The sequence below is a fragment of the Carettochelys insculpta genome, chromosome 21, assembly GCF_033958435.1.
Source record: "Carettochelys insculpta isolate YL-2023 chromosome 21, ASM3395843v1, whole genome shotgun sequence".
Lineage (NCBI taxonomy): Eukaryota > Metazoa > Chordata > Testudines > Carettochelyidae > Carettochelys > Carettochelys insculpta.
In genome coordinates, this window is record NC_134157.1 from 26,002,581 (window position 1) to 26,022,729 (window position 20,149).

General features: G+C 44.9%; 1 protein-coding gene across 1 annotated transcript in view; it reads left to right on the forward strand.

Moving 5' to 3' along the window:
• GARNL3 (GTPase activating Rap/RanGAP domain like 3) overlaps positions 1-20,149 on the forward strand; it is a 229,207-nt gene that overhangs the window by 159,599 nt on the left and 49,459 nt on the right. Inside the window, exons 19-23 of the mRNA XM_075015526.1 lie at positions 1,329-1,440; positions 2,185-2,283; positions 11,272-11,388; positions 12,015-12,190; positions 12,537-12,695. Coding sequence (XP_074871627.1) covers positions 1,329-1,440; positions 2,185-2,283; positions 11,272-11,388; positions 12,015-12,190; positions 12,537-12,695 — 663 coding nt within the window. The remainder of the gene's footprint in view (positions 1-1,328; positions 1,441-2,184; positions 2,284-11,271; positions 11,389-12,014; positions 12,191-12,536; positions 12,696-20,149) is intronic.

Here is a 20,149-nt window from a genome sequence, read left to right on the forward strand (position 1 = left end):
AATGTTGGTAACCATATACATTCTGGGTCTGAACGACATTTCTGAAGCAGAAACATATGTTTTCAGTGTGTTTCACTGGTTGTCTGCTGTATGTTGCACACAGTCAAGCTGCTAATCTTCCATTCTTCTGGTACTTTACCCCAGATGTTTTATCTTGAAGTGAAAGAACAGTCTGAACACCGACTGCTTTCTCTTCCTGCACCTGAAAGATGTGACCTTTTCCCAAAAGGAGGTTTTATGCCCCAGTCCCAGAAATATAACCTATGTTTGTTAACCTTCCAAACTAACTGAGGGAGCTTTTGCATCTCCAGGAAAATGGATTAAAATCTGATTTAAAAAAAATTTTTTTAACTCCAAGGGTGTGTCTACACAGGCACAAATCTTCGAAATAGCCATGCTAATGGCCATTTCGAAGATTACTAATGAGGCGCTGAATTGAATATTCAGCGCCTCATTAGCATTAGGACGCTTCCAGCCGTGGCACTTTGAAAGCGCAGCTATATGAGGGTCCTTTTTCGAAGGAACCCCGCACCTTTCAAAATCCCCTTATCCCGATCACTGATTGGGATAGGGAGATTTCAGAAGGTGCGGGGCCCTTTTGAAAAGGACTCCCGTGTAGCCGTGCCAAGCTGCGCACTTGTGAAAGTGGTGCTTTCGAAGCGCCATGGCCAGAAGCATCCTAATGCTAACGAGGCGCTGAATATTCAATTCAGCGCCTCATTAGTAATCTTAGAAATATGGCTATTTTGAAGATATGTGCCCATGTAGACACAGCCCAAGGGTGTGTCTACACTTGCACTCCTCTTTTGAAAGAGATACGCAAATGAGGTAACTCAAACATGCAAATGAGGTATAAATTTGCATATTTTGTACCTCATTTGGATGTTCTAATTTCGAAATAGCTTGTTTTGAAAGAAGAAAGCCAGTGTAGACACTGCTCTTTCGAAAGTAAATCCCATCTTCAAAAGAATTCTTCCCATTAAATAAAGGGAAGAAGGATTCTTTCAAAGATGGGCTTACTTTCGAAAGAGTACCGTCTACACTGGCTTTCTTCTTTCGAAACAAACTCTTTTGAAATTAGAATATGCAAATGAGTTGCCAAATATGCAATTTTAAACATCATTTGCATCTTCAATTTACCTCATTTGCATACCTCTTTTGAAAGAGGAATGCAAGTGTAGACGCACCCTAAGAGTGAATCTCTGAGCATTCTATCTTGCCAAAGATGTCCATGTGTTACTTTTCAGCATTGTACTTTTAATTTTCTGTGTCGATAAGCTTTGTATTTCCTAGTGTATTTACCAGATGCTGCTTATGTTGTTTCACAGCCATGGGAGTCCCAATGTTTCTGCAGTAATTTTCCTCATGAAATTGTTTGTGCGGATTCTTGGGGCCAGTCCTTACTAGTTTCTACAGATGTTGGTGTCCTGCTAATAGCTGGTTAGTGAATGATCCACCATTTGTCTACATGTCAATATTTATGTACCTGTACTTTTCAGTCAGTGGTGTCTATGGGGTTGTTAGAAGATCATCACTACGTAAAGATATTTAAAAGACTATATCTATTAATATATATCTTTACTATCAGGGATTTCTAAAGTAGATGCAAAGATTTGCTCTGCACTAAAATTAGGCAGTTCAGAACATCTCTGGGGCTCTGTTTTAATGCAGACTTATGAGTATTTCATTGGTTTCAGATGCTCTTTTCTTGACTGTCTGAAAGGACTTTTTAATTAAGCCAAATCAAACTCCAAGGGTGTCCATGTAGCCTTCTTTATGGTACTTGGTGCTTCCACTTGACCTGAAGCCAAAGTTGTCTGTATACCATTTATGTAGTCATACAAGCCTATTCTCTCCTTGGATTTTGTGACTCTGATCCCTCTTCCCCAGAATGCCACATGTGGCATTTAATTTGGAAGCATAATATTGGGGGTTGTTGGTTCTCAGCAATTCTTCTCAGACTTTCCAAAACCTGTTCCTTTTAGGCTTTGCTCTTGCTATATGATTCACATTAGTGGTAGTGCCTTCTCAGAAGGAAAATCATCTTTGGTACTGTATGTATAATAGCAGTATGCCAGGTGCCTCAAAATTTGTGCTACAAGAAGAAAGTTGCATTAAAATCACTGGTCAGCAGATTGTAGTTTCAAAAATATGTTCTAATTGGGGGTCATGTTTCCTTTCAAGATGACCAGCCGTCAGTGCAAATATTTGATAAAACTCTCCATGTGAAACAGATGCATGTGCTGGAAGCTTTGGACCTTTTGATTACCAGAGCAGACAAAGGTAGGATTCCTTACCTCTTGGTTTTAATATAAATGTGGCTGGCACATTATTACTTTAATTGTAGCTCAGCAGAAGGTGACAATTTATGCTTTTGCCCTTGCAGAATACTATTTCATTTTGTCAGTAATTCTCTTTTAAAGAGGTGGGGTTTTTTCCATTTCTTCTGTATTTATTCCTGAGTCTCTCAACTTTGTCTGCCTTCTTATATTCCTACCCAGATGAGTTTATTTGATTATTTCTGATGCAGTGGTATGTGAACATATTTACTGATCATTACTGCTGGAAGGCAATATTCCAGTAACTGAAGTTGTGAGACACAGAGATTGCACTTATACATGAATTTGTTCCCACTTATCATTAGAGCTTCCAAAAGCATGAATGTACACTATCAAATCTGTCACATAGCAGAAGCTGCTTGTCCTTCAGTGTGGAAATCTTAGTCATAAGTAATCGCTGCTTGTCACTGGCATTGAAATATTTTGGAACAAATTCTGTCAACCTTATTCAGACAAGTAATCCTATTGACTTTAATGATCAGGAATACACACCCTAGTTTACAGGCCTGAAGACTAATTGGAATTGTACTTCTCTTCTAGTTGTAATGCTCAGTGAACAAGTGAACTCAAGTGTTGCAGGGGCTTAGTTTCTATAGTTCTAGTACTTGCCAAAGTGCAAAGTTAAAATATTTCTGTAGAATTAAATAGATACCGTGTTTTTTTTCTACAGAAAAAGGTACCAGAACTCAAGGCCCAAACCACTCCCCCATCTTAACTCCCTCCCCCCGCAGCCCCAAAGTGCCCCCCTATAGCTCCCCAGTAGCCACAAACCATTTCCCTAGAGCCCCACCCCCACTCAGCCTGCCTGCACAGCCCCAGCTTAGCACCCTCCCCAATCCACCCGCTTCCCCGGCTTAACCCCACACACAGCCCTGGCTCAACCCCCTGTGTGATCTTGGCTCAACCCACTCCCCAGCTCAGCTCCCCCTGTGGCCCTGGCTCAGTCCACCCCCTGATAAACACCCCACCACACAGCTGCACAGCCCTGGCTCAACCCTCCACGTGGCCGCAGGGAACCCGGCTTAACACCCTGTGCAGCTGTGTGGCCCAGCTCAACAAATCCCCTCCCCTGGCTCTACCCCAACCCCAGCTCAACACAATTTAATTGGTTTAATGGTCCATCTGTCCGTTAAACCAACTGAGTCCTGCCCTATCCTCTGCAGGCAGGGAGCTGGAGGCGGAGCATCAGGAGCAGCGTCTTTTAAAAATGGTTCTGGGGAAAAAAGGTGGCAGAACGCAGTTCCCTTGCATTCTGCCGGAAAAAAAGCCCTAAACAGATATTAAAGTGGGAACAACTTGTTGGCAGTAACTTATCTATACCTCTTCTTGATTTTTAACTCAGCTTCGTGGAATGTATACATTTACTTAGTTTCTGTCAATGATAAGAAGAAAGAATGCTGTAACTGTGGCTTTTAATCCTGTGACAAAATTTTTATAGTGCTCTTCATTCCATAATTTATAACAACTATTAATAGGATTTGATATAGACAGTGGCAAATGTTTCATACGACAACTGATTCTGATTTCATTATACTATACCCTAGTGAAAGAAATATAAGATTAGCAACAAACACTACAGTTCAAAGAATTAAGAGAATCACAGTTGCCTCACTACTATTTCATTTCCATATTATGAAAGTGCATACGAGTGTAACATCAGCTAGGGCTTAATTGAGTTTAATCTCTAAGGCTATGGCTACACTGTAACCATAACTTAAAATAAATTACACCGTTTGTGCAATGCAAATTGTGTAATTTATTTTGAGTTAACTTATTTTGAACTTGGTGCCATCCACAAGGCACCAAAGTTTGAAATAAGTGGCTATTTTGAAGTTTCTGCTACCCTCGTGTGATGAGGGGTATCAAAATCGGAATACCATGCTTGAAATAGTGCTGCTATTAAGAGCGCAGTGTTTAGCTATGGAGTTGCTGTTTTGGGATGTGTTTGTATCCCAGAATAGCAACTATCATGCAGCCACATCCTAATAGTTCTTTGTCTTATATATTTGTGAATAATACAGGCACATCCATTTGGATAATTTCTGATGTTACTCTTAACTTTGATAAAACTTTTAGAACATCACAAATTGACCTAAGCATTGTTCCAGATTGTCTAGTTCTTTGCTATTGTAGACTCTATTATAATTAGCATTCTGCTGTATTGAACAAACAGTCTTTGAGGACAAGAAGAAATCTTTATTTTTAAATTTATAGCTGGCAGTTGTCTTTACTGCCATGACAAACACACGCATCTTCCTATTCAAGTAGAAGTACAGGAGAGTCTACTTCACACTAGCCAATATCAGAAAAAATGTCAGTATTTTTTTTAAAAAGCAGATTTCTATGGTTCAACTTATGACCTCTAGTCAATTATTAGAGTGGGGTGGAAATATGTATTGGATAGTTTGCTGGATATTTTACTGTGGCTATGACTTTGATGTAATATTGCTTTGTTTTGAGGGGAGATATTCATAGAAGAAAATTTTAAAATCAGAAGATTAAAATCAAATCTATTTCTGGACCAAATGTTTTTGTAATTATTCATGCCACATACTACCTACTATATTGTGGTGGTGCATTAGCAAGAGCTGTGGTTATTTGTCTAAGCATTTCTATTCAGAGACTAACCATTAGATGCAGATCCTATTGAAATCATTTGAGTTTTGCTATTGAGTTAAACAGGGCAAGGATTTCATCCCTAGGTTTCAGCTTTTGATAACTTGCTACAACTTTCACCTTTTGGGATGAAATTTTTCAAGGTTTGAGTATATCTACACAAGACAAAAAAGAAGTCATGTAGCACATAAAAGACTAACAAAAGTTATGTTGTTAGTGTTTAAAGTGCCACATGACTGCTTTTTCATTTTGTGAAAATGCAGACTAACATGGCTACCTGTCTGTGAGTATACCTAGGTTAACAGTAGCTACCTTTGAATAGGAATCTGCCTGATGACTAGTAAGGAAGTAGCAAAATAAGATGTGATTTTTGGAAATTCTCCTAAGCAAAGTCTCTGCTGTGTGATTCTCAGAAGTGGAACAAAATAAACCCCATACAATTGTGAACCAGAAATTTCAGGGAGAATTTCACGTCATGTGTCACACATGATGCAATGTCAGGTCTCATGAAAATGTCTAAAATCAATAATAATACATTTTAGTATTACAGTGATATCTTTTTCTCTGAGTGATTGCTCATATGCATTCCAAACTGGGTATGTGCTGGTGCATGCCCTGTTGCTGGAAAGCTTTTAGCCCTAGCAGGTAGCCATCAGGTTGGAGTGGCACTGATATGGCAAACAATATATGCACTGCCTGCCTCCTCCCCTGCTCAGTTCCTTCTTGCCATGTTGTTGGTTGCTGGAGCTTCCTTTCTCTCTTACTCTTCATTTCTGGTACCCTTTGTTGATAGTGTAAATAGTGTAAATTATTTGCAAATAGTTTTAGTTAAGTGTAGTGATTAATGTTTGTTGTTTTCTAATTACTGGGACAGGCTCTTTGTCCCTGTCAGCACCTCAGCGCTGGGGGATGCCTGGATCCCCAAGCTTCAAGAACTGTAAGAACAGAGGTGAGCATATGCCCAAGACCTACCTGCATGCGGAGTGCCTTGGCTGGCTCTGGGAGGGCCATCAAAGTGACCACTGCATGATCTGCAGGTCATTTAAGGCCAGGACTTTAAAAGACAGGGCTCAGAGGCTCAAAGTGCTCCTCGTGGAGGTGGTATTGCAGCTGGATGTTCCTCGCCCCGAGGTGCCCAGTACAGCCTCCTTGATGCGGAACTCACCGGCACAGGTGACATTGTGGAAGGATGCTTGGTACCAAGAAGAGGAGCCAGACACCCTCTGGGTGAGAAGGCACAGGAGCTAATCCCTGGTGCTAAAGTAGAAGAAGAAGTGGCACGACGTGGGCTGCTCCCCTGCAGCGCTGAGGTGTCAGGAAGACCCTGCCATACCTACTCTGCAAAGCCCAGTGCGTTAGTCCGAGGTGCAGGCATTAACTCATGTGTGAGGGTGGGACCTGCATGTATTGGAGTTCCTTTCGACAACAGAAGCATTCTGTGCGGCAAAGGACCTTATGCACACCAGGACAGCACCCACCTCATTGCCGAGGGACCAGATGCAGCAACCAGATGGCAGAGGGGACGCAGCTGGTTGCCTCCCCAGCCTTTCCCCAGGTGGTGTCGACACCGAGTCTCCTCGTGCCCCAAAGTCCGTCGGCACTGACGTTGCCTGTCTGTGCTGCCAAAACATTTTTGCCCATCTCAGGCGCCTGCAGAATTCCCTGTGCAGCCATCATTGGTGGTGTAGATGCAGGCACTGGCTCCCCACATGCTATTCCAGCCCGCACCTGTGGCACCACCCTGGTCTTCAGCTTCAGCATTTTCGGAATGAGAGTCGGAGTCTTATTATTCAAGTTCTGGCAGGAGTTGGAGTCATTGTTCCACATCCTTCTACAGCCAACACGTCTGTCATAGCTGCCATTCAGATGGTGCCAGAGTCTTCTCCATGGGTCAGGAGGGTACCCAATGGCCTTTCTGGACCCTATGGGAGTTCCATGAATCCTGGGGGCTATTTACAGGGCTGTCTAGGACACCATTGGTGCTGATGTTCCCGGATGCTCCCCCGGTGCTGAGATTGGCACCGTCGGCATCTCTTGGCACACCGCTGCAGGAACAGTCTCAGAATCAGTCCCAGGTGCTGGAAGTGGCATCCTCCACCCGGTCCAGTTCCCTCACCCTAATGCCAGCACAGACATTGGCGCCAACTTCGGCAGTATGGCTGCCTCCAACTCTGGTGCCGGGCCCCACAGCACCGTTTCATTTGGCACTGGCTGGTCTGGTGGCAGGCCAGGTGCCTCTAAATCAGTTTTTAACTTAGGCACCGTTGCCCTTGCTGCCTGCTGCACCACAACTGTCTCTAGGGACAGAATACCAGGGATCCCTTATGGGGCCCCTGGGAACTCTCACTCTAGGGCCACAACCAGATTTGGCAGAGTTTTCCTCCTCCTACTCCTCCTCCACCCAACAAGGCGGTGGCTGGGTCATTGGTGTCTCCAGTTGTGGAGGATGGCGTGGGGTTCCAACAGTTCCTGCACAGAGTGGCCCAAGAGCTTTGGATCAAGGCTGAGGAGGTACAGGATGACACAGATCTTGTCACAGACATGTTGTCCTCCTTGGCACCTTCAAAAGTGGCTTTGCCCCTCATTAAAACAATTACCAACAAGGCAAAGACAGTATGGCAAACACTAGCATCAGTGTTGCCAATGGCTAGGAAAAAAGGAGCACTGTTACTTTGTACCATCTCAGGGAAGTACATCTGTTTACATACCCTCTCCCTGACTCCATGGTGGACAACACCATGAACAATAGGGAGAGACAGAGGTTTTAGGGTCCCTTCCCCAAAAATAGGGAGGCTAAATGATTGGACCTGTATGGCAGAAAAGTTTGTTCTACAGGTGGTCTCCAATTAAGAATTGCTAACCAGCAGGTTCTGGTTAGTAGATACATCTACAAAATGGCCACCTTCCTTTGTAAGTTTTCTGAGTTAGTCCCTCCAAACTCTAAACCTGAATTTATGACCATGGTTTAGGAGAATAAACTCATCTCTACAGCAGCTCTCTAGGCAACATTGGATGCAGTGGATGCAGCCATGAGGGTCATGGCCTCGGGAGTAGCCATGCTTAGGGTGGGGCATGGCTACAGGTGTTTGGCCTCCCCTCTGAGGCCAGACCTGCCCTTTGAAGGACCCACTGTTTTTCAGAAAAGACCAATAAAAGGCTACATAGCCTAAAAAGATTCAAGGGCCACGTTGCATTCCCTGGGCCTGTGTATGCCTGCAGCTCAGTGCAGACATTTTACTCCTTGCCCTCCTGCTAGACATTTTCCCCAACAGCAGTGGGACCATAATAGGCTCAGGAGCTGCAAAGGCAGGAGACAACCAAATCAGCAGGTCCAAGGGGAGGGACACCCTAAGCCACTGCCAGGCTCTAAACAAGCGTTTTGACAGGTTGGTGTAGAGCACCACGCTAATCCCTAACCCAGCTCCAGCACATTCTGTGTTTTGTTTCCTCGTATCTCCCTTCTACACTGCCTGGTGCCATATTACTTTAGACTAGTGGATGCTGTGCACAGTAGAAAGGGGATATGCTATTCAGTTTGCCTCCTATCCCCCCTCCCATGCCCCCTCCCTGTCCATCTTCATGGACTCTTCTCATGAGAATCTGCTCAGGCAGGACATTCAATCCTTCCTTCAGCAGGGGACTATAGAGCAGGTCTCTTGGCAGTTTCAAGGACAGGAGTTCTGTTCCTGGTATTTCCTAATCCTAAAGTCTAAAAGCAGGTTGAGGCCCATCATGGACTTTCGAAACCTAAACCATTTGGTAAAAAAGGATAAGGATTCACATGTTAATGCTGGGTTTCATTATCCCATTGATGGAGCCAGGGGATTGGTTTGCTGCTCTCAACTTACAGGATGTTAATTTTCACATAGTGATTTATCTCCTTCACGGGAGATTTCTATGGTTTGTTGTGTCCAGCGAGCACGACCAATTCACAGTTCTCCCATTCGCTATGTCTGCTGCCCCGAGGGTCTTTACCAAATGTATGGCGGTGGTGGCAACCTTTCTGTGAAGGCACAAAGTTGTGTATTCAAAATGGCATTTGCAGCTTTGTGAAGGTACATAGAGCAGGTTCATAATGTCACAAGTTATCACATGCTCTACCAGAGCTTGAGTTGCATCCTCTGCCTGCTTCAGAAATAAGCCAGTTTGCTAAATCTGCAAGTTGGCAATGTGGAGTAAATCACTGCCCTTTGTCAAACATTATGCATTGGACTGGGCTGCCAGAGCAGATGCCAAGTTCAGGAGAGAAATGCTATACCCACTGCTTGACTGGTGCTATGATACTCCTGGTCCCGTCATCCCATCACCAGCCTTTGGCAGTAGGATCCACATTAAAATATTCAAAAATGAAATAGTCGTTATTTACATTGCCTCGGGAGGTTGTGGAATCTCTATCCCTGGAGATATTTAAGAGCAGGTTAAATAAATGTCTGTCAAGGATGGTCTAGACAGTACTTGGTCCTGCCATAAGGGCAGCAGGCTGTCCTCAATGACCTCTCAAGGTCCCTTCCCTTCCAGTCCTAGCATTCCATGATTCTATGATTCTTCATTATAGTAATGATGATTCTTTAAGATTATGATGTCTGTGTTGATTTCATTATCCATCCCTGTTTGGACTCTTCATCTGACCAGTGTTTCAAATATTCCTGGGGGAATTCTGTGCCAAAAAGTAAAAGTTCTTTACATATTTTAACAATCTGCATATTTTAATTGTCAAAACACTGTGCATTCATGTCAGTTTCAATTATTTTGGTAATGTATTCCAATATATCTGTCAACAAGTATGTCTGTAACAATATATACACGTGTGTGTGCGTGCACGCGCGCGCACACACACACACACACATTCCTTCAGAGGTACAGAGAGTTAAACACCCTAACGAAAACTTAGTTTCAGTTTCTCTGTCTCTTCCTCCATCAGACCAAACACAGGCACCCTCTCCCTTCTCCAGACCAGCACCCTTTCCCTTCTGCAGTTCTTCTTTCCAGACGCTGTCACCCACAACCCACTAGAGTTCAGTGATCTACAGGGAGCAACAGTACGATGCTGGTTCCCAGGTTTATACAGCATTTCCTGCACATGACCTCTTTCCACGAGGGCATATTGAGAACTGCAGTCGCAGGGAGTCCTCTATCTCCCTCCTTCCCCACAGGAGAGTGTTCTATTTTCAAGCTTGACTCTGCTGGGTCCAGCATCCCCTAGTGTCAGCAAGCAGCTGCACAATCCATTTCTTGGGCTGTGGGGGTGGGATGGAGGATGAAATTCTGTACACACAACACTAATTTCTGCACAAATTTTATATGTGCAGTGGTGCAGATATTCTCAGTAGTTTCAAATTGCTGAGGAAATTCTGTCCTTTATCTCCTCACATGGGTTCACAAAGAGGCACAAGGTGCATTTACAACCCCAGTGATCCTGCTATTCAAAAGGCTTTAGTCTTGCAATCAGAAGGGGTGTACACACCAATAGTGACAGCCATACTGACAGTATTTGGAAGAGCCACAGTTGCCATAGGGTAGGTAAGCATTATTGTCATTTGCTCAGAGTGCGATGGGGCTTGTTAATGATCTAAAATTTTTTGCTCTATTTACATGATCTGCTAACAGCTTATGACAGGTGTGGGGAATTGAAGATTTTAGCACTGCAAGTGAATGCTGTTTTCGTTTCTGCAGTGGGAATATGAATCCTTTGGCATACATTTGTTCAAATTACCACAAATTTTAAGTCTTTTTAGGAACAAACTCAATGTGGCCCTGGGAGATTGTCAATCTATCATTGAGCAAGTAAACTTAGACTCACTTTAGTAAGTTTAGACTTAGTTGAATTATTCCCATACAGAGAGCTAGTGCTTTAATCTGGTGCACTAATTTGCATTAGTTCTTTTTGTGTTGATTTTCACTGTGTTGTAATAATCCTGGTCTCATTTTCTCACCTTGTTTTCCATTACTTTGTTTTCTCTTGTAGAACCAGATGGAGGGAAACCTATGTTATTGATATGAAAGAATCCTTTGATTTCTTGATTTGGCTGCTGTATTCCAGATTTAATTTCATATCATGACAGATTATGCTAATTTTGTTCATCAACTCAGGTGCTCACAATCTGGTAGCAAAATTGTGTAACCTAAGCAGAATTCACAGGCACATTTTCCTTCTTCGCATATTCCCACTCATCTCCAAATTAGTTTTGAGAAAATCGCCTCTTATTTTCATGAATGTTGCAGTATATGTGCAGATTTGGCATTTGTTCTGTTTGTGAAAATTAGATTCCTTCTTTAATCGGCTAATTCCCTGACTCTCCCCCCGCAACTCTGACAGGGAAGGACTCTCGTCTCCTTGTCTTCAGGATGAGCGCTCTATGGAACGAGACAGAAGCAAAGCAGGTGGCAAAGAGCAAATATGATTGCCGAGAAAATAAACTTGAGAAAACAAAAGGTGATTTGACTCTCATTTATCAAAAGACCCAATTAGAGAACTGGTCCAGAGGTCCACTTGGCTCCCCCCTTAGATATTGCAACAGATGACCCTTAGTTGTTGGGTTTTTTTTTTTTTTTTCCTTCTGGACAGTAGATTGAACTCCTGTGTTAGATTGCATATGAAAATAAATTTGGACTAATCCTGATTCCCATGGGCTCACTTCACAAATATGCCACACAAATTTTTAATTTGTATCTAGGAGAAGTTCTGAAGCAGAAAATATATATTGCAAGCAGGTTTGAAGAACTCTGGCAGAGCTATGTGTGAGGCCCAGGACTGGAATAATAAGGCAATGGTGCCAGTCAGACTTGGCACGTTGGTAGAATTGTCTGGGTTCAAAGTGCTGGGAATAGCAGGGGAGTTGCACTTTATTGTTGAGTTGTACATGGGCAACAACAAAATTTTAGGGTGGTAGGTTTTTGGTGCATGCTACCTCTGGTGCAAGCCTATGCATTTAATTGTTAACTTCAGTAATAAGTTATTCATTTGCAAATTTTAGAGGAAGAAGAAATAATTAGGAATCTATGTGGAGTATATTAATGTGTTTCTTGACGGGAATGTTAATGTGTGAATTATTTCCTTAGGCTGCCATTTGTATGGCATTAATACACACCATAGCAGTGAACTTAGGATTATTGTGGCTATTCGGAACAAACTGCTCCTCATCACAAAGAAAAACAATCAAGGAAACAGTTTAACCAATGTCTCTTTGATGTCACCGCTGTCTGACTCACCAGTGGAGGAATTCCAGTACATCAGGGTATGCGTGAGACAAATCATTAAAAATTATCTTCCCTTATCCTGGGCAGGAAACACCTAGATCAGGAGGGGTACATATCTGGCTTTTCTAAATGCCAGGATTGGTTCAGATAAGATGCCCAACAGTGGTGATGAGAAATCTCACCTTGTATACTTAAACAAAAATGCTTCATTTTTAAACTTGGTTCTTGTTCAACAGTGAAATATGCCAGGGTCCAGCCTGTCTGCCCTTTCATGAAGCTCTCTGGGCACCACCTATAGTACAAACTATTTCCAGTGAGCGTATGAAAAGTAGAATAATCCCTTTAATTTATTTCCATCTTAATGTAATGTCATTCACATTACAGGAGATTTGTCTCTCTGACCCTCCAGTAATCATGACTCTGGTGGATGGACCTACTGGAGACAATGACAATATGATATGTGTAGCATATCGGCATCAGTTTGATTTAGTTAACGAGAGTACTGGGGAGTCCTACAGGTTACATCAAGTTGAAGCAAGCAGGGTAAGTTCTCAGCATTAAAACAGAATTTGCTAGCTTAACCATGCCTTTCACCATGAAGGTCAATATACCTACCTGTGAGCCCATATTTACTTATAGCAGCTTCCTTGAAGCATGTATTTGGGAGGATCGTGGCTTTACTTTGCTTTTAACTTAGTTTTGAAGCTGTTATCTCTGCTCACACTGTACCCTAGACTTGAGCTCGTCCTGGGGTACCTAATGGGGATTGTCTCTGTGCAAGGCAATCAAAGACAGACATCTGAACTGATATCCCTAGATATATCAGCAGGTGGACAAGCACCTTGCATCTCAGAATGTCATCTTCAGTATAACTGAAAAGCCTTTTCTTCCTAGCTAAAAGAATTTTCTCCCTTTTAGCACAGGGTAAGTGTGTGTGTGTGCGGTTTTCAAAAATGTACAACAAGAAACAGTCCTTTGTTAGCTGCCCAAATTCAAATTAAGATTTACATAAACTGAGACTGAACCAGCTTTTCCTGATTTCTCAACAGGCATCAGAAATAATCTCTCTCTTCTTTGATTACCTTTTCTGATCTTGCCTATTCCTCCTGAATGTCTTTCATATTTCCTTAAAGGCCCATTCTTAACATAGGTTAATGACTGGGTGATACCTCATCTGGAATATTGTGTGCAGTTTTGGTCTCCTATGTTTTAAAAGGATGGATGCAAAGTGGAATGGATGCAAATACAGGATAGTATGATAAATTTGAAAATAATGGGATATGGCTCATCTGTGACTGCCAATAGCAAATATTCCCAATTGTCAGAGATGGGGAGGGCTTAGTAGGTCTTGCCAATGTGCTCAGGGTGTACTTGATTGCCATATTTGAGATTGGGAAGGAATTTCCCACCAAGTCAGATTGTTTGCTTGCTTGCTTGCTTGCTTGCTTGCTTGTTTGTTTGTTTGCTTGGCTTGCTTGTTTTTATTTTGTGTTTCACCGCAGCAAATGGCACAGTCATTTGCTGGTTTAAACTAGAGAAAATTGTGAATTCTTTGTAACTTGAAATCTTTTGAATCATGATTTACATGATTACATGACCATATCTTGATGGTCCTTTCTGGCCTGAAAGTAGGGGTGGGCAGTAATTTTTGATGGGGGGGTCCTCAAAGATTTTGGTAACTGATCAAGGTCTCCACTTTTCTAGGGAGTGGGTGTAGGGTGTGGGATGGAGATGGGGTGCAGGTTAGCTCAGGGTAGGGTACTAGGGTGCAGGAGAGGGTGTGAAGTCTACAAGGGAATTTGGGTGAAGGAGAGGGTTGTGACCTGGAGCAGGGAATTGAGATGCATGGTCCAGGAGAGGATTCTGGCCTGGGGAAGGGATGTAGGAGCAGGTGCAGGGTCTGAGAGGGAGTTATGACCTGGGACAGGGAGAGGGGTGGAGGGTGCAGAGGGTTTGTGTGGTGACCTGGCACAGGGGATTGAGGTACAGGATCTGGGAGGTGGTATGGATGCAGGTGACGTTCTCGTCCATCCTCCCTGGGGAAAGTAGGGGTCTGGGTAGGGATTGTTGAATTGCCGAGGTAAATGTGTGATTGCGTAGGTGGTGTTGCAGAGAAGGATTTGGTTTATTCCACCATGGGATTCTGTTTTGTTAACAAGGATGCTTGAAAGAGATGTGCTCCGCCTAACGACAAGAGGAAAGAGCATCTTTGTGGGCAGGCTTCCAAACCTAGTGAGGAGGACTTTAAATTAGGTTTGTCGGGGGACAGTGACAGAAGCCCTGAGGTAAGTGGGGAAGGAGTAGGGAGCAACAAGGTAGGATTCCTGCATGAAGTGGAGAAAGTGGGCCAATCAGCCACTTCTCTAAGGTGCTTGTACACAAATGCATGAAGACTGGGAAACAAACAGGAAGTGTTAGAGGCCCTGGCACAGTCAAAGGAGTATGAGGTAGTTGGAATAAGAAAGATTTGCTGGGATGATTTCCATAGCTGGAGCATGGTCATGGAAGGGTATAAACTGTTTAGGAAGGACAGGCAGGGGAGGAAAGGAGGAGGAGTTGCACTCTATGTGAAGGAGCAGTATGATTGCTCAGAGCTCCAGTATGAGGAGGGAGAAAAGCCAGTTGAGTGTCTTTGGATTAAGCTTAGAGGTGGAAGCAACAGAGGTGTTATTGTAGTTGGTGTCTGCTATAGACTGCCAGATCAGGGAGGAGAGGCAGATGAGGGTTTCTTCAGACAGCTAAGTGAAGCTTCCAAATCACAGGCCCTGGTGCTCATGGGAGACTTTAATCATCCAGATGTTTATTGAGAGACCAATACAGCAATGCACAGACAATCCAAGAAGTTTTTGGAGAATGTTGGAAACAACGTCTTGGTACAAATGCTGGTAGAACCAACCAGGAGCTGTGCACAACATGACCTGCTGCTCACAGACAGGGAAGAACTAGTGGGAGAAATAGGATTGGATGGCAACCTGGACTGCAGTGACCATGAGATGGTAAATTTCAGGATCCTGACAAAAGGAAGAAAGGTGAGCAGTAAAATACAGACACCTGATTTCAAAAGAGCAGACTTCGACTCCCTGAGAGAACTGATGGTCAGGATCCCTTGGGAAATGAAAATGAAGGGGAAGAGAGTTCAGGAGAAGTAGCAGTATTTTAAAGAAGTCTTGCTGAAGGCACAGGAACAAACTATCCCGCTGCACAGTAAGAAACACAATTATGGTAGGCAACCATCTTGGCTTAACAGGGAAATTCTTGGTCATCTTAAACTCAAAAAACTGTCATGAATTGTTTTTCAGTTAAGATTCAGGATGCCTAATATGGCATTTTGCCATTTGACTGTAGTAGCTGCAATCCCACATATAGCATTTAAAAAGTAACCAAAGCAGATAGTATCAGGACTGGTGTTATCGAGCAGTGTTCTCAACCAGGGGTACAAATATTTGGAGGTCTTCTAGGTATATCAGCTCATCTAGATATTAATCTAGTTTTATGACAGGCAACATAAAAAGCACTAGCAAAGTCAGTACAAACTAAAATTTCATGCAGTGACTTATTTACATCCTTTATATATGATACATTGAAATGCAAGTACAGCATTTAAATTACAATTGATTTATAATTATATGGTAATAATAATTTTTCAGTATGTGCTGTGGCATTTTTGTATTTTTAGATCTGATTTTTGTAAGCAAGTAGTTAAGTGAGGTGAAACTTGGAGGGTGCACCAAGCAAATCAGGCTTTTGAAAGGACTGTAATCTGGAGAGGTTGAGAGCTGCTCTTCGGTAGTATTATGAGAATGATACAGTTTTAAAAATAAAAAAATGAGTGCTTGTCCATGTTTTTGTACTTTTTCATAAAGTTTTAAATATGTGGAAACGCTGTGTCTCTAAATCAAATTTATTAATCTCCAGAAGTGTCCTGTATGTATCCCACAAATCTACATGGTTATCGACTATGTATGGCTGCTTCCATCTCCTCTGTTCTCCAGGTGCACAGGAAGTAGGTCACAGGAAGCCCACCAATTTGAATTCGTCAGCAGCAAGCCTGGAAAATATAAGGGGCACTCAGATGCTAAAATTTCTTTTAGCCATTCCACCACACTACATCAGTAGCCATTACACTGCATTGGTAGCCATCTCTTGCAATCATGAGCACTCGGTCGTAATCTGCTTAGTTCTCAGGGTCACAAGAGAGTTCTAGCATGGAGCCATCAGGAGATTATGGGTCTCCTTGCTGTTTGGGGAGAGGAATCAGAGGTGAGAAGACTTCAAGTGTCCAAGCAAAATGTGGACATGTCTGAGAAGATGTTGTGTGGGATGATTGCCAGAGGTTACTCCTGGGACTTTAGGCAATGTTAGCTGAAGGTGAAAGAACTCTGGCAGGCATATCGCAAAGTCCAGGAAGGAAGCCAGCGGTCGGGGTCATCTCCAAAGATCTGCCGCTATTATGAACAGCTGCATGTGCTTCTTGGGACTCTTCAGGAGGCCCTGTTCTGGAGTCTGGGGTTAGCTGAGATGAAGAGGCCAATGGAGAGAAAAATGGGGGCAACTAGCAGGGGCCCAAGGAAGCTGTTCAATAGCCTGGAGCTCTTCACCATTGACCTGGAGCCTGTCCCCTCTATGCTGGTCCCCGAACACCCAGGGCCTAGCTGTTTTGGTTAGTATTTTTTTCTGAATGCTACAAGTGGGTTGCAGCTGGGTATAGGTATAGCTTTTCTATGGCTCTATGCCCCTCAGAACAGTGTGTTAGTATTTCTGGGTATGGATGCTTCTTCTTCGAGTGTCCCCGTGGGTGCTCCACATTAGGTGTCGGGCTCGCCCAGCGCCGCAGATCGGATCTTCCAAGCAGTTTCTGCCGGACCGCGCATGCGCCGGTGCGCGCCGCTCCCCCGCGCGCTCCCGGCCATGTGCGCGATCTGGTCCCCGCCAGTTCCTCTTAACCGCCGTCGGCTGCAGACGGAATCCAACTAGGCTAAGGCCAAGTAGTGTATTCAACGACTTTATCTGTTTTTTCTTAAAGTTTTTTTCAGGCACTTAGGCTACTATAAGCTAGCCGGTTGTTATTTTGTAAAAAAAAAAAAAAAAAAAAAAACAACGAACAAGCTAGGAGAGGGACAGCTCAGCCAGTCCCAGTAACAAGCGCCAGAGGCCAGGAGCTAGGGCTATCAGCCCTCCTGCTAAGGCAGGCCATCGGACGGGGAAAACGGCACAAAGAAGGTGCTAAGTACCCACTTAAAAACTCAAAGACTCATCAACAATGTCCTCTTCAGGCTTTTAAAAAAAAAAAATGCTGCTTCTTGATAAGGCCCTCCAGCCAGAAGCGCCGGAGCGGCCGCAGCAGGAGGGACCCTCCGGGGCCCTTAAAAGTAAAGCTGCCTCCCTCACCAGTGGCAAAGGATCACCACAGACAAATGGGTGCTGGAGATCATAGCCACGGGGTACGCCATCCCCTCCCAGTTGCTCCCACCGCCATGACCTCCACCCGGGGCCCCACCTCCAGGAGACCTCCCATGTAGCGAGGCTCAAGCAGGAGGTAGACCATCTCATGCTCGTAGGGGCAGTGGAAAGAGTGCCGGAGCAACTGCAAGGGAGAGGGTTCTACTCGAGGTACTTCCTCACGGGGAGGTCCATCTTAGATTTTCGAGGCCTCACCGGTACCTGCGCAAGCAACGTTTTCGGATGATCACAAACGCCTCCATCCTTACGGCACTAGACGATGGAGATTGGTTCGCAGCCCTCGACTTACAAGGTCCTACCGTTTGGGCTCTCCTCAGCCCCCAGAGTCTTCACCAAGACCTTGGCAGTGGTGTCAGCCTACCTGCACAGACAGGGGGTATTTATATTCCAGTATCTGAATGACTGCCTACTCAAAGGGGCCTCGAAGGAGGAGGTACTACGCATAATATGTGTCACAGCAGGCACGTTCTCTTCGCTCGGCCTGCTTATCAATCTGACAAAATCAAAGACAGACCCCACACAGGACATAGAGTTCGTAGGGGCACGCATAAATTCTATTACAGTGAGGGCGTATCTACCAGAGACTCGCTTTCGGGCCACCGGCTCCCTCGCACAAGGCTTCACCTTCAGCCCTATGGTGCCGGTTCTGACGTGCTTACAGCCGCTGGGCCACATGGCAGCAGCGACGTTTCATAGAACAGAACGCCAGGTTACACATGCGCAGCATGCAGCATTGGCTGGCGAGCGTATACAAACCGGCAGCACACACTGTTCACAGGATGGCGTCGCCCACAACGGAGGTGCGCAAATCCCTGCAATGGTGGGTAAACCCCGAGAACCTGCTAACAAGGGTACCCTTCCACCAACCACACGTATTGGTTTTTCTTACTACAGATGCCCCCCTCATAGGGTGGGGAGCACACATGGGCGAAGAGGTGACGCAAGGGCTGTGGTCCTCTATGGAGCAGTCACTGCACACAAATATACTGGAGCTCAAAGCAGTGTTCAACGCCTGCAGACACTTTCGAGACCAACTGAAAGGCAAGGTAGTCGGGATCAGTACAGACGATACCTCCACCATGTTTTATATAAATCGGCAAGGAGGAGCTCGGTCCCGTGCCTTATGTGTAGAAGCAGTCCGGTTGTGGAACTGCTGCATCGCCAACAATGTAACCTTGAAAGCCTCGTACTTACCAGGCGCTCGCAATGTGAAGGCAGACCAGCTGAGCAGGCGTTTCGCACTCACGCACGAGTGGCAGATCCGTCCCGATCTGCTGCAACCGATTTTTCCACGCATGGGGTTTTCCCCAGATAGACCTGTTTGCTACTTAGCACAACAAGAAGTGCCCACGATTCTGCTCCAGGGCAGGACTGGGACGGGGGCCCCTGAGGGACGCCTTCGCGATCTCATGGAGGGGCCCCCTGCTTTACGCTTTCCCTCCCACAGTGCTCATCCACAAAGTGTTGCACAAAGCCAGGAGGGAAGGAACCTGAATGATCCCGATAGTCCCAACGTGGGATCGACAGCAATGGTTCCCCCTACTCCTGTGCATGTCGGACCAGCCACCGATGTCCCCTCCGGTGGCGCTGGATCTGCTCACGCAAGCCCAGGGGTCCATAGTGCATCCGCACCCCCAAGGCCTGCGACTACAAACGTGGTTAATCCATGGCTCAGCTCCCTAGAGAGCACATGTACGGAGGAAGTGCAGCAAGTCCTAGAAAGTAGCAGGAGGACTTCCACCAGGAAGACCTACAAGCAGAAATGGACTCGCTTTACGGCATGGTGTTCTACCAAACAGCTAGCCCCCTTTCGGTGCCTATGGCTGTGATATTAGAGTATTTACTGGACCTCAAGAGAGGAGGACTCTCGCTATCCTCGTTTCAGGTCCACCTGGCCGCCATTTTGGCGTTCAGACACGAAGAGGAAGGGCACACGGTGTTCGCCCATCCCATGGTTACCAGGTTCTTCAAAGGGCTGGTAAGCCTATACCCCCCTCAGAAACCGCTTCCACCTCCGTGGAACTTGGACCTGGTGCTTAATGCGAAAAGGGGACCACCGTTCGAGCCTTTGGCCATGGTTTCCCTCCGCCTCCTTATGATGAAGACGACCTTTCTTCTCGCAATCACGTCAGCTCACAAGGTGAGCGAGCTTGAGGCAGTTATGGCAACGCCACCCTGCGCTGTTTTTCCAAGGAGGCGGTAACCATATGGCTGCATCCAGCCCTTGTTCCTAAAGTTTCTTTCTGAGTTTCATACTAACGAACCTATTGTTTACCCTTGTTTATCCAAAGCCTCATAACTCTAACAAGGAGGCGCGCCTACACCTCCTGGACGTGAGGAGGCGCTAGCTTTCTATATGGACAGGACCAAGTCCTTCCGGAGAACGGATAGGCTCCTAGTCTCTATCGCTCCCAAATCAAAAGGAGAACGTCTCTCTTCGCAGAGAATCTCTAAGCACATCGTATCTTGCATAAAAATGTGCTACGAACTCAAAAAGACTCCTTTACTGGCCACGCCCAGGGCTCATTCCACTAGGG